This window comes from Scyliorhinus torazame, unplaced genomic scaffold, assembly GCF_047496885.1.
Source record: "Scyliorhinus torazame isolate Kashiwa2021f unplaced genomic scaffold, sScyTor2.1 scaffold_1271, whole genome shotgun sequence".
In the NCBI taxonomy this organism is placed as follows: Eukaryota; Metazoa; Chordata; class Chondrichthyes; order Carcharhiniformes; family Scyliorhinidae; genus Scyliorhinus; species Scyliorhinus torazame.
This window is the reverse complement of record NW_027308998.1, coordinates 1-24452: the sequence shown is the minus strand read 5'-3', so window position 1 is coordinate 24452 and position 24452 is coordinate 1. Positions and strand designations below refer to the sequence as shown.

Sequence of the window (24452 nt, the reverse complement as noted above, 5' to 3'; positions counted from 1 at the left end):
TGGGGGAATCTCGGGGACACTGGGGGAATCTCGGGGACACTGGGGGATCTCGGGGACACTGGGGGATCTCGGGGACACTGGGGGAATCTCGGGGACACTGGGGGGATCTCGGGGACACTGGGGGGATCTCGGGGACACTGGGGGGATCTCGGGGACACTGGGGGGATCTCGGGGACACTGGGGGGATCTCGGGGACACTGGGGGATCTCGGGGACACTGGGGGGATCACGGGGACACTGGGCGATAGAGACACTGGGGGGATCTCGGGGACACTGGGGGGTTCTCGGGGGGACTGGGCGATCTCGGTACACTGGGGGATCTCGGGGACACTGGGCGATCTCGGGACACTGGGTGATCTCGCGGGGACTGGGCGATCTCGGGACACTGGCCGATCTCGGGGACACTGGGAGGATCTCGGGGGGACTGGGTGATCTCGGGGGGACTGGGGGGTTCTCGGGACACTGGCCGATCTCGGGGGACTGGGCGATCTCGGGGGGACTGGGGGAATCTCGGGGGACTGGGCGATCTCGGGGGGACTGGGCGATCTCGGGGGGACTGGGGGAATCTCGGGGGGACTGGGAGGATCTCGGGACACTGGGCGATCTCGGGGGGGGACTGGGGGAATCTCGGGGGGACTGGGCGATCTCGGGACACTGGGGGCTTCTCGGGGGGACTGGGCGATCTCGGGGACACTGGGCGATCTCGGGGGGACTGGGCGATCTCGGGACACTGGGCGATCTCGGGGGGACTGGGCGATTTCGGGACACTGGGCGATCTCGGGACACTGGGCGATCTCGGGGACACTGGGAGGATATCGGGGGGACTGGGCGATCCCGGGGACACTGGGAGATATCGGGGGGACTGGGGGGTTCTCGGGGGGACTGGGGGATCTCGGGACACTGGGCGATCTCGGGAGGACTGGGCGATCTCGGGACACTGGGCGATCTCGGGGGGACTGGAGGATCTCGGGGGGACTGGGCGATCTCGGGGGGGGGACTGGGGCGATCTCGGGGGGACTGGGCGATCTCGGGAGGACTGGGCGATCTCGGGGGGACTGGGCGATCTCGGGACACTGGGCGATCTCGGGGGGACTGGGCGATCTCGGGGGGACTGGGGGAATCTCGGGGGGACTGGGCGATCTCGGGACACTGGGCGATCTCGGGGGGACTGGGCGATCTCGGGGGGACTGGGGGGTTCTCGGGGGGACTGGGCGATCTCGGGACACTGGGCGATCTCGGGACACTGGGCGATCTCGGGGGGACTGGGCGATCTCGGGGGGACTGGGCGATCTCGGGGGGACTGGGCGATCTCGGGACACTGGGCGATCTCGGGACACTGGGCGATCTCGGGGGGACTGGGCGATCTCGGGGGGACTGGGGGAATCTCGGGGGGACTGGGGGGGTTCTCGGGACACTGGGCGATCTCGGGGGGACTGGGCGATCTCGGGGGGACTGGGCGATCTCGGGACACTGGGCGATCTCGGGGGGACTGGGCGATCTCGGGGGGGACTGGGGGAATCTCGGGGGGACTGGGGGGTTCTCGGGACACTGGGCGATCTCGGGGGGACTGGGGGAATCTCGGGGAGACTGGGCGATCTCGGGGGGACTGGGCGATCTCGGGGGGACTGGGCGATCTCGGGGGGACTGGGGGAATCTTGGGGGGACTGGGCGATCTCGGGACACTGGGCGATCTCGGGGGGACTGGGCGATCTCGGGGGGACTGGGCGATCTCGGGGGAGTCTCAGGGTAACATTGTGTGTGTGTCCCCCAGGATATCAACAGTGCAATGTCCAACAGCAATGCGTCCAGCCAACCCCCGGTCACCCTCCGGATCGTCATTCCAGCCAGTCAGTGCGGTTCGCTGATCGGAAAAGGAGGCTGTAAAATCAAGGAGATTCGGGAGGTGAGAGAGTCCCAGCCCCCTCCCTGCCTCAGAATCCTCCTCCCTCCCCGACAACCCTCCCTCTCTAACCTCCTCCCTCCCCGACAACCCTCCCTCTCTAACCTCCTCCAGCCCCGTACACCCCTCCCTATCTCTGTAACCTCCTCCAGCCCCCTACACCCTCCCTATCTCTGTAACGTCCTCCAGTCCCCTACACCCTCCCTATCTCTGTAACGTCCTCCAGTCCCCTACACCCCTCCCTATCTCTGTACCCTCCTCCAGCCCCCTACACCCCTCCCTATCTCTGTAACCTCCTCCAGCCCCCTACACCCCTCCCTATCTCTGTCACCTCCTCCAGCCCCCTACACCCTCCCTATCTCTGTAACCTCCTCCAGCCACCTACACCCCTCCCTATCTCTGTAACCTCCTCCAGTCCCCTACAACCCTCCCTATCTCTGTCACCTCCTCCAGCCCCCTACACCCCTCCCTATCTCTGTAACCTCCTCCAGCCCCCTACACCCCTCCCTATCTCTGTAACCTCCTCCAGCCCCCTACACCACACCCTATCTCAGTAACCTCCTCCAGTCCCCTACAACCCTCCCTATCTCTGTCACCTCCTCCAGCCCCCTACACCCCTCCCTATCTCTGTAACCTCCTCCAGCCCCCTACACCCCTCCCTATCTCTGTAACCTCCTCCAGCCCCCTACACACCTCCCTATCTGTGTAACCTCCTCCAGCCCCCTACACCCCTCCCTATCTGTGTAACCTCCTCCAGTCCCCTACACCCCCTCCCTATCTCTGTAACCTCCTCCAGCCCCCTACACCCCTCCCTATCTCTGTAACCTCCTCCAGCCCCCTACACCCCTCCCTATCTGTGTAACCTCCTCCAGTCCCCTACACCCCTCCCTATCTCTGTAACCTCCTCCAGTCCCCTACAACCCTCCCTATCTCTGTCACCTCCTCCAGCCCCCTACACCCCTCCCTATCTCTGTAACCTCCTCCAGCCCCCTACACCACACCCTATCTCTGTAACCTCCTCCAGCCCCCTACACCCCTCCCTATCTCTGTAACCTCCTCCAGTCCCCTACAACCCTCCCTATCTCTGTCACCTCCTCCAGCCCCCTACACCCCTCCCTATCTCTGTAACCTCCTCCAGCCCCTACACCCCTCCCTATCTCTGTAACCTCCTCCAGCCCCTACACCCCTCCCTATCTCTGTAACCTCCTCCAGCCCCCTACACCCTCCCTATCTCTGTAACCTCCTCCAGCCCCTACACCCCTCCCTATCTCTGTAACCTCCTCCAGCCCCTACACCCCTCCCTATCTCTGTAACCTCCTCCAGCCCCCTACACCCCTCCCTATCTCTGTAACCTCCTCCAGCCCCCTACACCCCTCCCTATCTATGTAACCCCCTCCAGCCCCCTACAACCCTCCCTATCTCTGTAACCTCCTCCAGTCCCCTACAACCCTCCCTATCTCTGTAACCTCCTCCAGCCCCCTACACCCCTCCCTATCTCTGTAACCTCCTCCAGCCCCCTACACCCCTCCCTATCTCTGTAACCTCCTCCAGCCCCCCTACACCCCTCCCTATCTCTGTAACCTCCTCCAGCCCCTACACCCCTCCCTATCTCTGTAACCTCCTCCAGCCCCTACACCCCTCCCTATCTCTGTAACCTCCTCCAGTCCCCTACACCCTTCCCTATCTCTGTAACCTCCTCCAGTCCCCGACACCCCTCCCTATCTCTGTAACCTCCTCCAGCCCCCTACACCCCTCCCTATCTCTGTAACCACCTCCAGTCCCCTACAACCCTCCCTATCTCTGTAACCTCCTCCAGCCCCCTACACCCCTCCCTATCTCTGTAACCTCCTCCAGCCCCCTACACCCCTCCCTATCTCTGTAACCTCCTCCAGTCCCCTACACCCCTCCCTATCTCTGTAACCTCCTCCAGCCTCTACACCCCTCCCTATCTCTGTAGCCTCCTCCAGCCTCCTACACCCCTCCCTATCTCTGTAAACTTCTCCAGCCCCCTACACCCCTCCCTATCTCTGTAACCTCCTCCAGCCCCCCACAACCCTCCCTATCTCTGTAACCTCCTCCAGTCCCCCTACACCCCTCCCTATCTCTGTAACCTCCTCCAGTCCCCTACACCCTCCCTATCTCTGTAACCTCCTCCAGCCCCCTACACCCTCCCTATCTCTGTAACCTCCTCCAGCCCCTACACCCCTCCCTATCTCAGTAACCTCCTCCAGTCCCCTACACCCCTCCCTATCTCTGTAACCTCCTCCAGTCCCCTACCCCCTCCCTATCTCTGTAACCTCCTCCAGTCCCTACACCCCTCCCTATCACTGTAACCTCCTCCAGCCCCCTACACCCCTCCCTATCTCTGTAATCTCCTCCAGTCCCCGACACCCCTCCCTATCTCTGTAACCTCCTCCAGCCCCCTACACCCCTCCCTATCTCTGTAACCACCTCCAGTCCCCTACAACCCTCCCTATCTCTGTAACCTCCTCCAGCCCCCTACACCCCTCCCTATCTCTGTAACCTCCTCCAGTCCCCTACACCCCTCCCTATCTCTGTAACCTCCTCCAGCCTCTACACCCCTCCCTATCTCTGTAGCCTCCTCCAGTCCCCTACACCCCTCCCTATCTCTGTAACCACCTCCAGTCCCCTACACCCCTCCCTATCTCTGTAACCTCCTCCAGCCCCCTACACCCTCCCTATCTCTGTAACCTCCTCCAGCCCCTACACCCCTCCCTATCTCTGTAACCTCCAGCCCCCCTACACCCCTCCCTATCTCTGTAACCTCCTCCAGCCCCCTACACCCCTCCCTATCTCTGTAACCTCCTCCAGCCTCCTACACCCCTCCCTATCTCTGTAACCTTCTCCAGCCCCCTACACCCCTCCCTATCTCTGTAACCTCCTCCAGCCCCCCACAACCCTCCCTATCTCTGTAACCTCCTCCAGTCCCCCTACACCCCTCCCTATCTCTGTAACCTCCTCCAGTCCCCTACACCCTCCCTATCTCTGTAACCTCCTCCAGCCCCCTACACCCTCCCTATCTCTGTAACCTCCTCCAGCCCCTACACCCCTCCCTATCTCTGTAATCTCCTCCAGTCCCCTACACCCCTCCCTATCTCTGTAACCTCCTCCAGCCCCCTACACTCTCCCTATCTCTGTAACCTCCTCCAGCCCCCTACACCCCTCCCTATCTCTGTAACCTCCTCCAGCCCCTACACCCCTCCCTATCTCTGTAACCTCCTCCAGCCCCTACACCCCTCCCTATCTCTGTAACCTCCTCCTGCCCCCTACACCCCTCCCTATCTCTGTAACCTCCTCCAGCTCCCTACACCCCTCCCTATCTCTGTAACCTCCTCCAGCCCCCTGCACCCCTCCCTATCTCTGTAACCTTCTCCAGCCCCGACACCCCTCCCTATCTCTGTAACCTCCTCCAGCCCCCTACACCCCTCCCTATCTCTGTAACCTCCTCCAGCACGCTACACCCTCCCTATCTCTGTAACCTCCTCCAGCCCCCTACCCCCTCCCTATCTCTGTAACCTCCAGTCCCCTACACCCATCCCTATCTCTGTAACCTCCTCCAGCCCCCTGCACCCCTCTCTATCTCTGTAACCTCCTCCAGTCCCCTACAACCCTCCCTATCTCTGTAACCTCCTCCAGCCCCCGACACCCCTCCCTATCTCTGTAACCACCTCCAGCCCCCTACACTCTCCCTATCTCTGTAACCTCCTCCAGCCCCCTACAACCTTCCCTATCTCTGTAACCTCCAGCCCCCTACATCCCTCCCTATCTCTGTAACCTCCTCCAGCGCCCTACAACCTTCCCTATCTCTGTAACCTCCAGCCCCCTACAACCCTCCCTATCTCTGTAACCTCCTCCAGCCCCGTACACCCCTCCCTATCTCTGTAACCTCCTCCAGCCCCCTACACCCCTCCCTATCTCTGTAACCTCCTCTCTCCCCATCTCTGTAACCTCCTCCAGCCCCCTACACCCTCCCTATCTCTGTAACCTCCTCCAGCCCCCTTCACCCCTCCCTATCTCTGTAACCTACTCCAGCCCCCTACACCCCTCCATATCTCTGTAACCTCCTCCAGCCCCCTACAACCCTCCCTAACTCTATAACCTCCTCCAGCCCTCTACACCCCTCCCTATCTCTGTAACCTCCTCCAGCCCCTACACCCCTCCCTATCTCTGTAACCTCCTCCAGCCCCCCACACCCTCCCTCTCTCTGTAACCTCCTCCAGCCCCGTACACCCTCCCTATCTCTGTAACCTCTTCCAGCCCCAACACCCCTCCCTATCTCTGTAACCTCCTCCAGCCCCCCTACACCCTCCCTATCTCTGAACCTCCTCCAGCCCCCTACACCCCTCCCTATCTCTGTAACCTCCTCCAGCCCCTACAACCCTTCCTATCTCTGTAACCTCCTCCAGCCCCTACACCCCTCCCTATCTCTGTAACCTCCTCCAGCCCCCGACACTCTCCCTATCTCTGTAACCTCCTCCAGCCCCCTACACCCCTCCCTATCTCTGTAACCTCCTCCAGCCCCCTACACTCTCCGTATCTCTGTAACCTCCTCCAGCCTCCTACACCCCTCCCTATCTCTGTAACGTCCTCCAGCCCCCTACACCCCTCCCTGTCTCTGTAACCTCCTCCAGCCCCCTACACCCCTCCCTGTCTCTGTAACCTCCTCCAGCCCCCTACAACCTTCCCTATCTCTGTAACCTCCTCCAGCCCCTACACCCCTCCCTGTCTCTGTAACCTCCTCCAGCCCCCTACACCCCTCCCTATCTCTGTAACCTCCTCCAGCCCCCTACAACCCTCCCTATCTCTGTAACCTCCTCCAGTCCCCTACACCCCTCCCTATCTCTGTAACCTCCTCCAGCCCCCTACAACCCTCCCTATCTCTGTAACCTCCTCCAGCCCCCTACACCCCTCCCTATCTCTGTAACCTCCTCCAGCCCCCTACACCCCTCCCTATCTCTGTAACCTCCTCCAGCCCCTACACCCCTCCCTATCTCGGTAACCTCCTCCAGCCCCCTACACCCCTCCCTATCTCTGTAACCTCCTCCAGCCCCCTACAACCCTCCCTATCTCTGTAACCTCCTCCAGCCCCCGACACCCCTCCCTATCTCTGTAACCTCCTTCAGCCCTCTACACCCCTCCCTATCTCTGTAACCTCCTCCAGCCCCCTACACCCCTCCCTATCTCTAACCTCCTCCAGTCCCCTACACCCCTCCCTGTCTCTGTAACCTCCGACAGCCCCCTACACCCCCTCCCTATCTCTGTAACCTCCTCCAGCCCCCTACACCCCTCCCTATCTCTGTAACCTCCTCCAGCCCCCTACAACCCTCCCTATCTCTGTAACCTCCTCCAGCCCCCTACACCCCTCCCTATCTCTGTAACCTCCTCCAGCCCCCTACAACCCTCCCTATCTCTGTAACCTCCTCCAGCCCCCTACAACCCTCCCTATCTCTGTAACCTCCTCCAGCCCCCTACAACCCTCCCTATCTCTGTAACCTCCTCCAGTCCCTACACCCCTCCCTATCTCTGTAACCTCCTCCAGTCCCCTACACCCCTCCCTATCTCTGTAACCTCCTCCAGCCCCTACAACCCTCCCTATCTCTGTAACCTCCTCCAGCCCCCTACACCCTCCCTATCTCTCTAATCTCCTCCAGCCCCCTACACCCCTCCCTATCTGTAACGTCCAGCCCCCACACTCCTCCCTATCTCTGTAACCTCCTCCAGCCCCCTACACCCCTCCCTATCTCTGTAACCTCCTCCAGCCCCCACACCCCTCCCTATCTCTGTAACCTCCTCCAGTCCCCTACACCCCTCTCTATCTCTGTAACCTCCTCCAGCCCCCTACACCCCTCCCTATCTCTGTAACCTCCTCCAGCCCCCTACACCCCTCCCTATCTCTGTAACCTCCTCCAGCCCCTACACCCCTCCCTATCTCTGTAACCTCCTCCAGTCCCCTGCACCCCTCCCTATCTCTGTAACCTCCTCCAGCCCCCTACACCCCTCCCTATCTCTGTAACCTCCTCCTGTCCCCCTACACCCCTCACTATCTCTGTAACCTCCTCCAGCCCCCCTACACCCCTCCCTATCTCTGTAACCTCCTCCAGTCCCCCTACACCCCTCACTATCTCTGTAACCTCCTCCAGTCCCTACACCCCTCCCTATCTCTGTAACCTCCTCCAGCCCCCTACACCCCTCCCTATCTCTGTAACCTCCTCCAGTCCCCCTACACCCCTCCCTATCTCTGTAACCTCCTCCAGTCCCCTACACCCCTCCCTATCTTTGTAACCTCCTCCAGCCCCCTACACCCCTCCCTATCTCTGTAATCTCCTCCAGCCCCCTACACCCCTCCCTATCTCTGTAACCTCCTCCAGCTCCCTACACCCCTCCCTATCTCTGTAACCTCCTCCAGCCCCCACACCCCTCCCTATCTCTGTAACCTCCTCCAGCCCCCTACACCCTCCCTATCTCTGTAACCTCCTCCAGCCCCCTACACCCCTCCCTATCTCTGTAACCTCCTCCAGCCCCCCTACACCCCTCCCTATCTCTGTAACCTCCTCCAGTCCCCTACACCCCTCCCTATCTCTGTAACCTCCTCCAGCCCCCTACAACCCTCCCTATCTCAGTAACCTCCTCCAGCCCCGTACACCCCTCCCTATCTCTGTAACCTCCTCCAGCCCCCTACACCCCTCCCTATCTCTGTAACCTCCTCTCTCCCCATCTCTGTAACCTCCTCCAGCCCCCTACACCCTCCCTATCTCTGTAACCTCCTCCAGCCCCTTCACCCCTCCCTATCTCTGTAACCTACTCCAGCCCCCTACACCCCTCCATATCTCTGTAACCTCCTCCAGCCCCCTACAACCCTCCCTAACTCTATAACCTCCTCCAGCCCTCTACACCCCTCCCTATCTCTGTAACCTCCTCCAGCCCCTACACCCCTCCCTATCTCTGTAACCTCCTCCAGCCCCCCACACCCTCCCTCTCTCTGTAACCTCCTCCAGCCCCGTACACCCTCCCTATCTCTGTAACCTCTTCCAGCCCCAACACCCCTCCCTATCTCTGTAACCTCCTCCAGCCCCCCTACACCCTCCCTATCTCTGAACCTCCTCCAGCCCCCTACACCCCTCCCTATCTCTGTAACCTCCTCCAGCCCCTACAACCCTTCCTATCTCTGTAACCTCCTCCAGCCCCTACACCCCTCCCTATCTCTGTAACCTCCTCCAGCCCCCGACACTCTCCCTATCTCTGTAACCTCCTCCAGCCCCCTACACCCCTCCCTATCTCTGTAACCTCCTCCAGCCCCCTACACTCTCCGTATCTCTGTAACCTCCTCCAGCCCCCTACAACCTTCCCTATCTCTGTAATCTCCTCCAGCCCCTACAACCCTCCCTATCTCTGTAACCTCCTCCAGCCCCCTACACCCCTCCCTGTCTCTGTAACCTCCTCCAGCCCCCTACAACCCTCCCTATCTCTGTAACCTCCTCCAGTCCCCTACACCCCTCCCTATCTCTGTAACCTCCTCCAGCCCCCTACAACCCTCCCTATCTCTGTAACCTCCTCCAGCCCCCTACACGCCTCCCTATCTCTGTAACCTCCTCCAGCCCCCTACACCCCTCCCTATCTCTGTAACCTCCTCCAGCCCCCTACACCCCTCCCTATCTCTGTAACCTCCTCCAGCTCCCTACACCCCTCCCTATCTCTGTAACCTCCTCCAGCCCCCTACACCCTCCCTATCTCTGTAACCTCCTCCAGTCCCTACACCCCTCCCTATCTCTGTAACCTCCTCCAGCCCCCTACACCCCTCCCTATCTCTGTAACCTCCTCCAGTCCCCCTACACCCCTCCCTATCTCTGTAACCTCCTCCAGTCCAATACACCCCTCCCTATCTTTGTAACCTCCTCCAGCCCCCTACACCCCTCCCTATCTCTGTAATCTCCTCCAGCCCCCTACACCCCTCCCTATCTCTGTAACCTCCTCCAGCTCCCTACACCCCTCCCTATCTCTGTAACCTCCTCCAGCCCCCACACCCCTCCCTATCTCTGTAACCTCCTCCAGCCCCCTACACCCTCCCTATCTCTGTAACCTCCTCCAGCCCCCTACACCCCTCCCTATCTCTGTAACCTCCTCCAGCCCCCCTACACCCCTCCCTATCTCTGTAACCTCCTCCAGTCCCCTACACCCCTCCCTATCTCTGTAACCTCCTCCAGCCCCCTACAACCCTCCCTATCTCAGTAACCTCCTCCAGCCCCGTACACCCCTCCCTATCTCTGTAACCTCCTCCAGCCCCCTACACCCCTCCCTATCTCTGTAACCTCCTCTCTCCCCATCTCTGTAACCTCCTCCAGCCCCCTACACCCTCCCTATCTCTGTAACCTCCTCCAGCCCCTTCACCCCTCCCTATCTCTGTAACCTACTCCAGCCCCCTACACCCCTCCATATCTCTGTAACCTCCTCCAGCCCCCTACAACCCTCCCTAACTCTATAACCTCCTCCAGCCCTCTACACCCCTCCCTATCTCTGTAACCTCCTCCAGCCCCTACACCCCTCCCTATCTCTGTAACCTCCTCCAGCCCCCCACACCCTCCCTCTCTCTGTAACCTCCTCCAGCCCCGTACACCCTCCCTATCTCTGTAACCTCTTCCAGCCCCAACACCCCTCCCTATCTCTGTAACCTCCTCCAGCCCCCCTACACCCTCCCTATCTCTGAACCTCCTCCAGCCCCCTACACCCCTCCCTATCTCTGTAACCTCCTCCAGCCCCTACAACCCTTCCTATCTCTGTAACCTCCTCCAGCCCCTACACCCCTCCCTATCTCTGTAACCTCCTCCAGCCCCCGACACTCTCCCTATCTCTGTAACCTCCTCCAGCCCCCTACACCCCTCCCTATCTCTGTAACCTCCTCCAGCCCCCTACACTCTCCGTATCTCTGTAACCTCCTCCAGCCCCCTACAACCTTCCCTATCTCTGTAATCTCCTCCAGCCCCTACAACCCTCCCTATCTCTGTAACCTCCTCCAGCCCCCTACACCCCTCCCTGTCTCTGTAACCTCCTCCAGCCCCCTACAACCCTCCCTATCTCTGTAACCTCCTCCAGTCCCCTACACCCCTCCCTATCTCTGTAACCTCCTCCAGCCCCCTACAACCCTCCCTATCTCTGTAACCTCCTCCAGCCCCCTACACGCCTCCCTATCTCTGTAACCTCCTCCAGCCCCCTACACCCCTCCCTATCTCTGTAACCTCCTCCAGCCCCCTACACCCCTCCCTATCTCTGTAACCTCCTCCAGCTCCCTACACCCCTCCCTATCTCTGTAACCTCCTCCAGCCCCCTACACCCTCCCTATCTCTGTAACCTCCTCCAGCCCCCTACACCCCTCCCTATCTCTGTAACCTCCTCCAGCCCCCCTACACCCCTCCCTATCTCTGTAACCTCCTCCAGTCCCCTACACCCCTCCCTATCTCTGTAACCTCCTCCAGCCCCCTACAACCCTCCCTATCTCTGTAACCTCCTCCAGCCCCGTACACCCCTCCCTATCTCTGTAACCTCCTCCAGCCCCCTACACCCCTCCCTATCTCTGTAACCTCCTCTCTCCCCATCTCTGTAACCTCCTCCAGCCCCCTACACCCTCCCTATCTCTGTAACCTCCTCCAGCCCCTTCACCCCTCCCTATCTCTGTAACCTACTCCAGCCCCCTACACCCCTCCATATCTCTGTAACCTCCTCCAGCCCCCTACAACCCTCCCTAACTCTATAACCTCCTCCAGCCCTCTACACCCCTCCCTATCTCTGTAACCTCCTCCAGCCCCTACACCCCTCCCTATCTCTGTAACCTCCTCCAGCCCCCCACACCCTCCCTCTCTCTGTAACCTCCTCCAGCCCCGTACACCCTCCCTATCTCTGTAACCTCTTCCAGCCCCAACACCCCTCCCTATCTCTGTAACCTCCTCCAGCCCCCCTACACCCTCCCTATCTCTGAACCTCCTCCAGCCCCCTACACCCCTCCCTATCTCTGTAACCTCCTCCAGCCCCTACAACCCTTCCTATCTCTGTAACCTCCTCCAGCCCCTACACCCCTCCCTATCTCTGTAACCTCCTCCAGCCCCCGACACTCTCCCTATCTCTGTAACCTCCTCCAGCCCCCTACACCCCTCCCTATCTCTGTAACCTCCTCCAGCCCCCTACACTCTCCGTATCTCTGTAACCTCCTCCAGCCCCCTACAACCTTCCCTATCTCTGTAATCTCCTCCAGCCCCTACAACCCTCCCTATCTCTGTAACCTCCTCCAGCCCCCTACACCCCTCCCTGTCTCTGTAACCTCCTCCAGCCCCCTACAACCCTCCCTATCTCTGTAACCTCCTCCAGTCCCCTACACCCCTCCCTATCTCTGTAACCTCCTCCAGCCCCCTACAACCCTCCCTATCTCTGTAACCTCCTCCAGCCCCCTACACGCCTCCCTATCTCTGTAACCTCCTCCAGCCCCCTACACCCCTCCCTATCTCTGTAACCTCCTCCAGCCCCTACACCCCTCCCTATCTCGGTAACCTCCTCCAGCCCCCTACACCCCTCCCTATCTCTGTAACCTCCTCCAGCCCCCTACAACCCTCCCTATCTCTGTAACCTCCTCCAGCCCCCGACACCCCTCCCTATCTCTGTAACCTCCTCCAGCCCTCTACACCCCTCCCTATCTCTGTAACCTCCTCCAGCCCCCTACACCCCTCCCTATCTCTAACCTCCTCCAGTCCCCTACACCCCTCCCTGTCTCTGTAACCTCCGACAGCCCCCTACACCCCCTCCCTATCTCTGTAACCTCCTCCAGCCCCCTACACCCCTCCCTATCTCTGTAACCTCCTCCAGCCCCCTACAACCCTCCCTATCTCTGTAACCTCCTCCAGTCCCTACACCCCTCCCTATCTCTGTAACCTCCTCCAGTCCCCTACACCCCTCCCTATCTCTGTAACCTCCTCCAGCCCCTACAACCCTCCCTATCTCTGTAACCTCCTCCAGCCCCCTACACCCTCCCTATCTCTCTAATCTCCTCCAGCCCCCTACACCCCTCCCTATCTGTAACGTCCAGCCCCCACACTCCTCCCTATCTCTGTAACCTCCTCCAGCCCCCTACACCCCTCCCTATCTCTGTAACCTCCTCCAGCCCCCACACCCCTCCCTATCTCTGTAACCTCCTCCAGTCCCCTACACCCCTCCCTATCTCTGTAACCTCCTCCAGCCCCCTGCACCCCTCCCTATCTCTGTAACCTCCTCCAGCCCCCTACACCCCTCCCTATCTCTGTAACCTCCTCCTGTCCCCCTACACCCCTCACTATCTCTGTAACCTCCTCCAGTCCCCCTACACCCCTCACTATCTCTGTAACCTCCTCCAGTCCCTACACCCCTCCCTATCTCTGTAACCTCCTCCAGCCCCCTACACCCCTCCCTATCACTGTAACCTCCTCCAGCTCCCTACACCCCTCCCTATCTCTGTAATCTCCTCCAGCCCCCTACACCCCTCCCTATCTCTGTAACCTCCTCCAGTCCCCTACACCCCTCCCTATCTCTGTAACCTCCTCCAGCCCCCACACCCCTCCCTATCTCTGTAACCTCCTCCATCCCCCTACACCCCTCCCTATCTCTGTAACCTCCTCCAGCCCCTACACCCCTCCCTATCTCTGTAACCTCCTCCAGCCCCTACACCCTCCCTATCTCTGTAACCTCCTCCAGCCCCCCTACACCCTCCCTATCTCTGTAACCTCCTCCAGCCCCCCTACACCCCTCCCTATCTCTGTAACCTCCTCCAGTCCCCCTACACCCCTCCCTATCTCTGTAACCTCCTCCAGCCCCCTACACCCCTCCCTATCTCTGTAACCTCCTCCAGCCCCCTACACCCCTCCCTATCTCTGTAACCTCCTCCAGCCCCTACACCCCTCCCTATCTCTGTAACCTCCTCCAGTCCCCTACACTCTCCCCATCTCTGTAACCTCCTCCAGCCCCCTACACCCTCCCTATCTCTGTAACCTCCTCCAGCCCCCTTCACCCCTCCCTATCTCTGTAACCTACTCCAGCCCCCTACACCCCTCCATATCTCTGTAACCTCCTCCAGCCCCCTACAACCCTCCCTAACTCTATAACCTCCTCCAGCCCTCTACACCCCTCCCTATCTCTGTAACCTCCTCCAGCCCCTACACCCCTCCCTATCTCTGTAACCTCCTCCAGCCCCCCACACCCTCCCTCTCTCTGTAACCTCCTCCAGCCCCGTACACCCTCCCTATCTCTGTAACCTCTTCCAGCCCCAACACCCCTCCCTATCTCTGTAACCTCCTCCAGCCCCCCTACACCCTCCCTATCTCTGAACCTCCTCCAGCCCCCTACACCCCTCCCTATCTCTGTAACCTCCTCCAGCCCCTACACCCCTCCCTATCTCTGTAACCTCCTCCAGCCCCCGACACTCTCCCTATCTCTGTAACCTCCTCCAGCCCCCTACACCCCTCCCTATCTCTGTAACCTCCTCCAGCCCCCTGCACTCTCCGTATCTCTGTAACCTCCTCCAGCCCCTACAACCCTCCCTATCTCTGTAACCTCCTCCAGCCCCCTACACCCCTCCCTGTCTCTGTAACCTCCTCCAGCCCCCTACAACCTTCCCTATCTCTGTAACCTCCTCCAGCCCCTACACCCCTCCCTGTCTCTGTAACCTCCTCCAGCCCCCTACACCCCTCCCTATCTCTGTAACCTCCTCCAGCCCCTACACCCCTCCCTATCTCTGTAACCTCCTCCATCCGCCCTACACCCCTCCCTATCTCTGTAACCTCCTCCAGCCCCCGACACTCTCCCTATCTCTGTAACCTCCTCCAGCCCCCTACACCCCTCCCTATCTCTGTAACCTCCTCCAGCCCCCTACACTCTCCGTATCTCTGTAACCTCCTCCAGCCCCTACAACCCTCCCTATCTCTGTAACCTCCTCCAGCCCCTACACCCCTCCCTATCTCTGTAACCTCCTCCAGCCCCCGACACTCTCCCTATCTCTGTAACCTCCTCCAGCCCCCTACACCCCTCCCTATCTCTGTAACCTCCTCCAGCCCCCTACACTCTCCGTATCTCTGTAACCTCCTCCAGCCCCTACAACCCTCCCTATCTCTGTAACCTCCTCCAGCCCCCTACACCCCTCCCTGTCTCTGTAACCTCCTCCAGCCCCCTACAACCTTCCCTATCTCTGTAACCTCCTCCAGCCCCTACACCCCTCCCTGTCTCTGTAACCTCCTCCAGCCCCCTACACCCCTCCCTATCTCTGTAACCTCCTCCAGCCCCCTACAACCCTCCCTATCTCTGTAACCTCCTCCAGTCCCCTACACCCCTCCCTATCTCTGTAACCTCCTCCAGCCCCCTACACCCCTCCCTATCTCTGTAACCTCCTCCAGTCCCCTACACCCCTCCCTATCTCTGTAACCTCCTCCAGCCCCCTACAACCCTCCCTATCTCTGTAACCTCCTCCAGCCCCCTACACCCCTCCCTATCTCTGTAACCTCCTCCAGCCCCCTACACCCCTCCCTATCTCTGTAACCTCCTCCAGCCCCTACACCCCTCCCTATCTCGGTAACCTCCTCCATCCCCCTACACCCCTCCCTATCTCTGTAACCTCCTCCAGCCCCCTACAACCCTCCCTATCTCTGTAACCTCCTCCAGACCCCTACACCCCTCCCTATCTCTGTAACCTCCTCCAGCCCCTACACCCCTCCCTATCTCTGTAACCTCCTCCAGCCCCCTACAACCCTCCCTATCTCTGTAACCTCCTCCAGCCCCCTACACCCCTCCCTATCTCTGTAACCTCCTCCAGCCCCCTACAACCCTCCCTATCTCTGTAACCTCCTCCAGCCCCCGACACCCCTCCCTATCTCTGTAACCTCCTCCAGCCCTCTACACCCCTCCCTATCTCTGTAACCTCCTCCAGCCCCCTACACCCCTCCCTATCTCTAACCTCCTCCAGCCCCCTACACCCCTCCCTATCTCTGTAACCTCCTCCAGCCCCCTACACCCCTCCCTATCTCTGTAACCTCCACCAGCCCCCTACACCCCTCCCTATCTCTGTAACCTCCTCCAGCCCCCTACAACCCTCCCTATCTCTGTAACCTCCTCCAGTCCCTACACCCCTCCCTATCTCTGTAACCTCCTCCAGTCCCCTACACCCCTCCCTATCTCTGTAACCTCCTCCAGCCCCTACAACCCTCCCTATCTCTGTAACCTCCTCCAGCCCCCTACACCCCTCCCAATCTCTGTAACCTCCTCCAGCCCCCCTAAACCCCTCCCTATCTCTGTAACCTCCTCCAGCCCCCTACACCCCTCCCTATCTCTCTAATCTCCTCCAGCCCCCTACACCCCTCCCTATCTGTAACGTCCAGCCCCCACACTCCTCCCTATCTCTGTAACCTCCTCCAGCCCCCTACACCCCTCCCTATCTCTGTAACCTCCTCCAGCCCCCACACCCCTCCCTATCTCTGTAACCTCCTCCAGTCCCCTACACCCCTCTCTATCTCTGTAACCTCCTCCAGCCCCCTACACCCCTCCCTATCTCTGTAACCTCCTCCAGCCCCCTACACCCCTCCCTATCTCTGTAACCTCCTCCAGCCCCTACACCCCTCCCTATCTCTGTAACCTCCTCCAGTCCCCTGCACCCCTCCCTATCTCTGTAACCTCCTCCAGCCCCCTACACCCCTCCCTATCTCTGTAACCTCCTCCTGTCCCCCTACACCCCTCACTATCTCTGTAACCTCCTCCAGCCCCCCTACACCCCTCCCTATCTCTGTAACCTCCTCCAGTCCCCCTACACCCCTCACTATCTCTGTAACCTCCTCCAGTCCCTACACCCCTCCCTATCTCTGTAACCTCCTCCAGCCCCCTACACCCCTCCCTATCACTGTAACCTCCTCCAGCTCCCTACACCCCTCCCTATCTCTGTAACCTCCTCCAGTCCCCTACACCCCTCCCTATCTCTGTAACCTCCTCCAGTCCCCCTACACCCCTCACTATCTCTGTAACCTCCTCCAGTCCCTACACCCCTCCCTATCTCTGTAATCTCCTCCAGCCCCCTACACCCCTCCCTATCTCTGTAACCTCCTCCAGTCCCCTACACCCCTCCCTATCTCTGTAACCTCCTCCAGCCCCCACACCCCTCCCTATCTCTGTAACCTCCTCCATCCCCCTACACCCCTCCCTATCTCTGTAACCTCCTCCAGCCCCTACACCCCTCCCTATCTCTGTAACCTCCTCCAGTCCCCCTACACCCCTCCCTATCTCTGTAACCTCCTCCAGCCCCCTACACCCCTCCCTATCTCTGTAACCTCCTCCAGCCGCTACACCCTCCCTATCTCTGTAACCTCCTCCAGTCCCCTACAACCCTCCCTATCTCTGTAACCTCCTCCAGTCCCCTACACCCCTCCCTATCTCTGTAACCTCCTCCAGTCCCCTACAACCCTCCCTATCTCTGTAACCTCCTCCAGCCCCCTACACCCCTCCCTATCTCTGTAACCTCCTCCAGCCCCCTACATCCCTCCCTATCTCTGTGACCTCCTCCAGTCCCCTACATCCCTCCCTATCTCTGTAACCTCCTCCAGCCCTTACGCCCCTCCCTATCTCTGTAACCTCCAGCCCCCACACCCCTTCCTATCTCTGTAACCTCCTCCAGTCCCCTACACCCCTCCCTATCTCTGTAACCTCCTCCAGCCCCCTACACCCCTCCCTATCTCTGTAACCTCCTCCAGCCCCCTACACCCCTCCCTATCTCTGTAACCTCCTCCAGCCCCCTACACCCCTCCCTATCTCTGTAACCTCCTCCAGCCCCCGACACCCCTCCCTATCTCTGTAACCTCCTCCAGCCCCCTACACCCCTCCCTATCTCTGTAACCTCCTCCAGCCCCCTACACCCCTCCCTATCTCTGTAACCTCCTCCAGCCCCCCTACACCCCTCCCTATCTCTGTAACCTCCTCCAGCCCCCTACACCCCTCCCTATCTCTGTAACCTCCTCCAGCCCCCTACACCCCTCCCTATCTCTGTAACCTCCTCCAGCCCCCGACACCCCTCCCTATCTCTGTAACCTCCTCCAGCCCCCTACAACCCTCCCTATCTCTGTTACCTCCTCCAGCCCCCCTACAACCCTCCCTATCTCTGTAACCTCCTCCAGCCCCCTACAACCCTCCCTATCTCTGTAACCTCCTCCAACCCCCTACACTCTCCCTATCTCTGTAACCTCCTCCAGCCCCCTACACCCCTCCCTATCTCTGTGACCTCCTCCAGCCCCTACACCCCTCCCTATCTCTGTAACCTCCTCCAGCCCCCTACAACCCTCCCTATCTCTGTAACCTCCTCCAACCCCCTACACCCTCCCTATCTCTGTAACCTCCTCCAGTCCCCTACACTCTCCCTATCTCTGTAACCTCCTCCAGCCCCCTCCACCCCTCCCTATCTCTGTAACCTCCTCCAGCCCCTACACCCCTCCCTATCTCTGTAACCTCCTCCAGCCCCCTACACCCCTCACTATCTCTGTAACCTCCTCCAGCCCCCTACACCCCTCCCTATCTCTGTAACCTCCTCCAGCCCCCGACACCCCTCCCTATCTCTGTAACCTCCTCCAGCCCCCTACACCCCTCCCTATCTCTGTAACCTCCTCCAGCCCCCTCCACCCCTCCCTATCTCTGTAACCTCCAGCCCCCGCACCCCTTCCTATCTCTGTAACCTCCAGCCCCTACACCCCTCCCTATCTCTGTAACCTCCTCCAGCCCCCTACACCCCTCCCTATCTCTGTAACCTCCAGCCCCCTACACCCCTCCCTATCTCTGTAACCTCCTCCAGTCCCCTACACCCTCCCTATCTCTGTAACCTCCTCCAGTCCCCTACACCCCTCCCTATCTCTGTAACCTCCTCCAGCCCCCTCCACCCCTCCCTATCTCTGTAACCTCCTCCAGCCCCCGACACCCCTCCCTATCTCTGTAACCTCCTCCAGTCCCCTACACCCCTCCCTATCTCTGTAACCTCCTCCAGTCCCCCTACACCCCTCCCTATCTCTGTAACCTCCTTCAGCCCCCTACACCCCTCCCTATCTCTGTAACCTCCTCCAGTCCCCTACACCCCTCCCTATCTCTGTAACCTCCTCCAGTCCCCTACACCCCTCCCTATCTCTGTAACCTCCTCCAGCTCCTACACCCCTCCCTATCTCTGTAACCTCCTCCAGCCCCCCTACACCCCTCCCTATCTCTGTAACCTCCTCTAGCCCCTACACCCCTCCCTATCTCTGTAACCTCCAGCCCCCACACCCCTCCCTATCTCTGTAACCTCCTCCAGCCCCTACACCCCTCCCTATCTCTGTAACCTCCTCCAGCCCCCTACACCCCTCCCTATCTCTGTAACCTCCTCCAGCCCCTTACAACCCCGGCAGCCCGTGCCCCATTGAGTCTGAACACCTCTCCTTTTTTTCTCTCTCTCTCCCCCTCCCTCGTTCTGACAGTCGACAGGTGCCCAAGTTCAGGTGGCTGGGGACATGTTGCCGAATTCGACCGAGAGAGCCATCACCATTGCCGGCACCCCGCCTTCCATCATCGAGTGTGCCAAGCAGATCTGTGTGGTCATCCTTGAGGTAGCTGGAGATCGCTGCAAGAGGCGGGCGTGTGTGGCCTGGGCCTGTATGTGCGTGTGTCGAGGGCGTGTGGGGCCTGGGCGTGTATGTGCGTGTGTCGAGGGCGTGTGGGGCCTGGGCGTGTATGTGCGTGTGTCGAGGGCGTGTGGGGCCTGGGCGTGTATGTGCGTGTGTGGCTGGAGTGTGTGCGTGTTGTCATGTGAGTGTACCTTTAAGAAATGGGTGCTTATTACTGCGGTGGATGTCAGAGGAGTGGGTGGAGCTGGGCCGTGTGTCCGCTTTTTACTTTCGTTTTAGGCTGTTTGCTGCAGAGGGTGTGTTTTAGTTTCGTTTTGGGAGCTGGATAGCCGCAGTCACAGCCAGAAGGTGTCTGAATCTTTCTCTCTGTAATCTAAACACTAAATCGATCCTGATGATTTAAAACTAATAACCTGATGTGCTTCTGGTAAAAGGTGTTTTAAGTCGTCGTGGGTGTTGAAAGGAAAGCTTAAAGGATTACTTAGTGTGGTATTCTTTGGGGGTTGTATTTGAATTAATGGTCGCTAAGGTGTTCACTGTATGTTTTAAAAAGGTTAACTTGAGTTCATGGAATAAACATTGTTTTGCTCCTGGGTGTGTAGGCAACACAAGCAGACTGAATGCTTGCCTCCTTCGGACGGGGCATCGAGTATAGAACATGGAACATTACAGCGCAGTACAGGCCCTTCGGCCCCTCGATGTTGCGCCGACCTGCGAAACCCCTCTGAAGCCCATCTACACTATTCCCTTATCGTCCATATGTCTATCCAATGACCATTCGAATGCCCTTAGTGTTGGCGAGTCCACTACTGTTGCAGGCAGGGCATTCCACGCCCTTACTACTCTCTGAGTAAAGAACCTACCTCTGACATCTGTCCTACATCTATCTCCCCTCAATTTAAAGCTACGTCCCCTCGTGCCGGACATCACCATCCGAGGGAAAAGGCTCTCACTGTCCACCCTATCCAATCCTCTGATCATCTTGTCTGCCCTCAATTAAGTCACCTCTTAACCTTCTTCTCTCTAACGAAAACAGCCTCAAGTCCCTCAGCCTTTCCTCATCAGACCTTCCCTCCACACCAGGCAACATCCTGGTGAATCTCCTCTGCACCCTTTCCAAAGCTTCCACGTCCTTCCTATAATGCGGCGACTGGAATCGCACGCAATACTCCAAATGCGGCCGCACCAGAGTTTTGTACAGCTGCAACATGACCTCATGGCTCCGAAACTCAATCCCTCCACCAATAAAAGCTAACACACCGTCCGCCTCCTTAACAACCCTCTCAACCTGGGTGGCGACTTTCAGGGATCTATGTACATGGACACCGAGATCTCTCTGCTCATCCACACTGCCAAGAATCTTACCATTAGCCCAGTACTCAGTCTTCCTGTTATTCCTCCCAAAATGAATCACCTCACACTTTTCTGCATTAAACTCCATTTGCCACCTCTCAGCCCAGCGCTGCAGCTTATCTCTGTCCCTCTGTAACTTGTAACATCCTTCCGCACCGTCCACAACTCCACCGACTTTAGTGTCATCTGCAAATTTACTCACTCATCCTTCTACGCCCTCCTCCAGGCCATTTATAAAAATGACAAACAGCAGTGGCCCCAAAGCAGATCCTTGTGGTACACCACTTGTAACTGGACTCCAGTCTGAACACTTCCCACCAACCACCACCCTTTGTCTTCTTCCAGCTAGCCAATTTCTGATCCAAACTGCTAAATCACCCCGAATCCCATGCCTCTGTATTTTCTGCAGTAGCCTACCGTGGGGAACCTTCTCAAACGCTTTGCTGAAATCCATATACACCACATCAACTGCTTTACCCTCATCCACCTGTTTGGTCACCAAGTTAAAAGCAATGATGATCCTGCCTTTTTACCACTTCTTAATTACGGCTGGACTAAAGCCTCCGTGCACTGAGGGATAATTCAGAATGTCCAATCCACCCTAACCCGCGCATCTTTGGACTGTGGGAGGAAACCCACGCGCACACGCGGGGGGGACGGGGAACTCCGCGCGGACGGTGACCCGAGCCGGGACTCGACCCCGGCGGCCTGAAGCAGCAGTGCTGATCGCTGGTGCGCCGAGATCCCGGTCAACGACGGAGCTGTCCCCTCGAGGGGCTGAACGGTCTATTCCTGTTCCTGCGTTTGGATATGTGGGGGGGGGGGGGGGGCCTGCTCGTTCCTGCCCGGGAGGGTTAGGGTTAGGGTTAGGGTTAGGGTTAGGCTAACCCTAACCCTAATTTGGGCCTGCTCGTTCCTGCCCGGGGGGGGACACGGGGGGGGGGGGGGTCCGCTGTACGGGTTGGCGGGAGGGTGGGTGTTGTCCGGGTGACGATCGCGTTGCCTGACGTCTCTATCTCCTTCTCTCCATCTTCAAGCAGTCGTCTCCAAAAGGCATCACAGTCCCCTACCGCCCGAAGCCCGTCTCTGCACCGGTCATCTTCGCAGGTGGACAGGTGAGTCCCAGACCGGTAGAATCTGGCCTTTTCCAGCTTTCATTGTCCAGTGAAGTCCCGGCGATCGCGCGGGCGGCGGGGGGGAGAGTGCGGGAGGTCGAGCGCCCGTTACTCACGGCCCCTGTTCTGTTCCCTTTGTCTTTTTCAGGCCTACACGATTCAAGGGCAATTCGCCATCCCACATCCCGATGTGAGTCCTCGCGCTTTTATTTGTTTTTCAGCAACTTGGGCTCGTTGCGCAGGCGCCGGTTTGCAGGTTCTGCTCGCTGAATGCCTTTTGCCGCGGCGGCGGGAGGGGTGTGGGGGGGGGGGGGGGGGGGGGGGGGGGGGGGGGGGGGTCGCAGCGCCGTCCCGCTCGAACCCATGTGCGTGACGTTTGTGTGTGTGTGTGAGAGCGGGTGACGTTGTGCGCGTGTGCACCTGATGAGGTGATGGTGCAGCTGTACAAAACCTTGGTCAGGCCGCACTTGGAGTACTGTGTACAGTTCCGGTCGCCTCGTTTCAGGAAGGGTGTGGAAGCTTTGGAAAAGGTGCAAAGGAGATTTACCCAGGATGTTGCCTGGAATGGAGAGTAGGTCTTACGAGGAAAGGTTGAGGGCGCTAGGCCTTTTCTCATTAGAACGGAGAAGGATGAGGGGCGACTTGATAGAGGTTTATAAGATGATCAGGGGAATAGATAGAGTAGACAGTCAGAGACTTTTTCCCCGGGTGGAACAAACCATTACAAGGGGACATAAATTTAAGGTGAATGGTGGAAGATATAGGAGGGATATCAGAGGTAGGTTCTTTACCCAGAGAGTAGTGGGGGCATGGAATGCACTGCCTGTGGAAGTAGTTGAGTCGGAAACATTAGGGACCTTCAAGCAGCTATTGGATAGGTACATGGATTACGGTTAAATGATATAGTGTAGATTTATTTGTTCTCAAGGGCAGCACGGTAGCATTGTGGATAGCACAATTGCTTCACAGCTCCAGGGTCCCAGGTTCGATTCCGGCTTGGGTCACTGTCTGTGCGGAGTCTGCACGTCCTCCCCGTGTCTGCGTGGGTTTCCTCCGGGTGCTCCGGTTTCCTCCCACAGTCCAAAGATGTGCGGGTTAGGTGGATTGGCCAATGATAAATTGCCCTTAGTGTCCAAAATTCATAGAATTAACAGTGCAGAAGGAGGCCATTCGGCCCATCGAGTCTGCACCAGCTCTTGGAAAGAGCACCCTATCCAAGGTCGACACCTCCACCCTATCCCCATAACCCAGTAACACCACCCAACACTAAGGGCAATTTTGGACACTAAGGGCAATTGATCATGGCCAATCCACCTAACCTGCACATCTTTGGACTGTGGGAGGAAACCGGAGCACCCGGAGGAAACCCACGCACACACGGGGAGGATGTGCAGACTACCACACAGACAGCGACCCAAGCCGTAATCGAACCTGGGACCCTGGAGCTGTGAAGCGATTGTGCTATCCACAACGCTACCGTGCTGCCCCAAATACAGCAGGTAACAGACAGACAGATTGCCCTTGGTGTTGGGTGGAGGTGTTGAGTTTGGGTAGGGTGCTCTTTCCAGGAGCCGGTGCAGACTCAGGGGGCCGAATGGCCTCCTTCTGTACTGTAAATTCAATGATAATCTATGATTAATCTAGGACAACATCGTGGGCCGAAGGGCCTGTTCTGTGCTGTATTTTCTATGTTCTATGTGTGTGTGCACGTGATGTGTGTGTGTGCGTGACATGTGTGTGTGCGTGTGGGAGGGTTCTGTTGGAGAGAATCTCGCCCAGCCGCCGTGGGTGCACCACACTGTCGCAGGTGACGGGGGCAGAGAGAGAGAGAGAGGGGGGGGGGGGCCGCTGCCGTCTCGCGTCCCCCGGGCGGCCGTTCCGGACGCTGCCTCGGGCCTCGTTTGACCGACCGTTTCCTGTCCTTGCGTTCCCGCAGCTCACCAAGTTACACCAGCTGGCCATGCAACAGACGCCCTTCACCCCGACGGGCCAGACCAGCCCCGGATACTCAGGTGGGTCGATCCAGCTCGGGGCTGCGCCGGGGGGGGGGGGGGGGGGGGGCGCATCTGTGTGGAGAGGGGGGGGCTATATGTGTGGAGAGGGGGGAGGGGGGGCTATCTGTGTGGAGAGGGGGGGGCTATCTGTGTGGAGAGGGGGGGTGCTATCTGTGTGGAGAGGGGGGGGCTATCTGTGTGGAGAGGGGGAGGGGGGCTATCTGTGTGGAGAGGGGGGCTATCTGTGGGGGGGGGGGGGGGCGCTATCTGTGTGGAGAGGGGGGGGGCGCTATCTGTGTGGAGAGGGGGGGGTCTATCTGTGGGGGGGGCGCTATCTGTGTGGAGAGGGGGGCTATCTGTGTGGAGAGGGGGGGGCTATCTGTGTGGAGAGGGGGGGGGCTATCTGTGGAGAGGGGGGGGCTCTCTGTGTGGAGAGGGGGGGGCTATCT

At 59.1% G+C, this 24452-nt stretch overlaps 1 protein-coding gene across 1 annotated transcript in view; it reads left to right on the top strand.

Annotated features, from left to right (window-relative positions):
- LOC140407172 (poly(rC)-binding protein 3-like) overlaps positions 1–24021 on the top strand; it is a gene marked incomplete at its 3' end in the record, with an annotated part of 29024 nt that extends 5003 nt beyond the window's left edge. The window contains exons 5-9 of the mRNA XM_072494854.1: positions 1771–1902; positions 19395–19523; positions 21932–22009; positions 22158–22199; positions 23946–24021. Coding sequence (XP_072350955.1) covers positions 1771–1902; positions 19395–19523; positions 21932–22009; positions 22158–22199; positions 23946–24021 — 457 coding nt within the window. The remainder of the gene's footprint in view (positions 1–1770; positions 1903–19394; positions 19524–21931; positions 22010–22157; positions 22200–23945) is intronic.
- Positions 24022–24452: the final 431 nt, after the last annotated feature.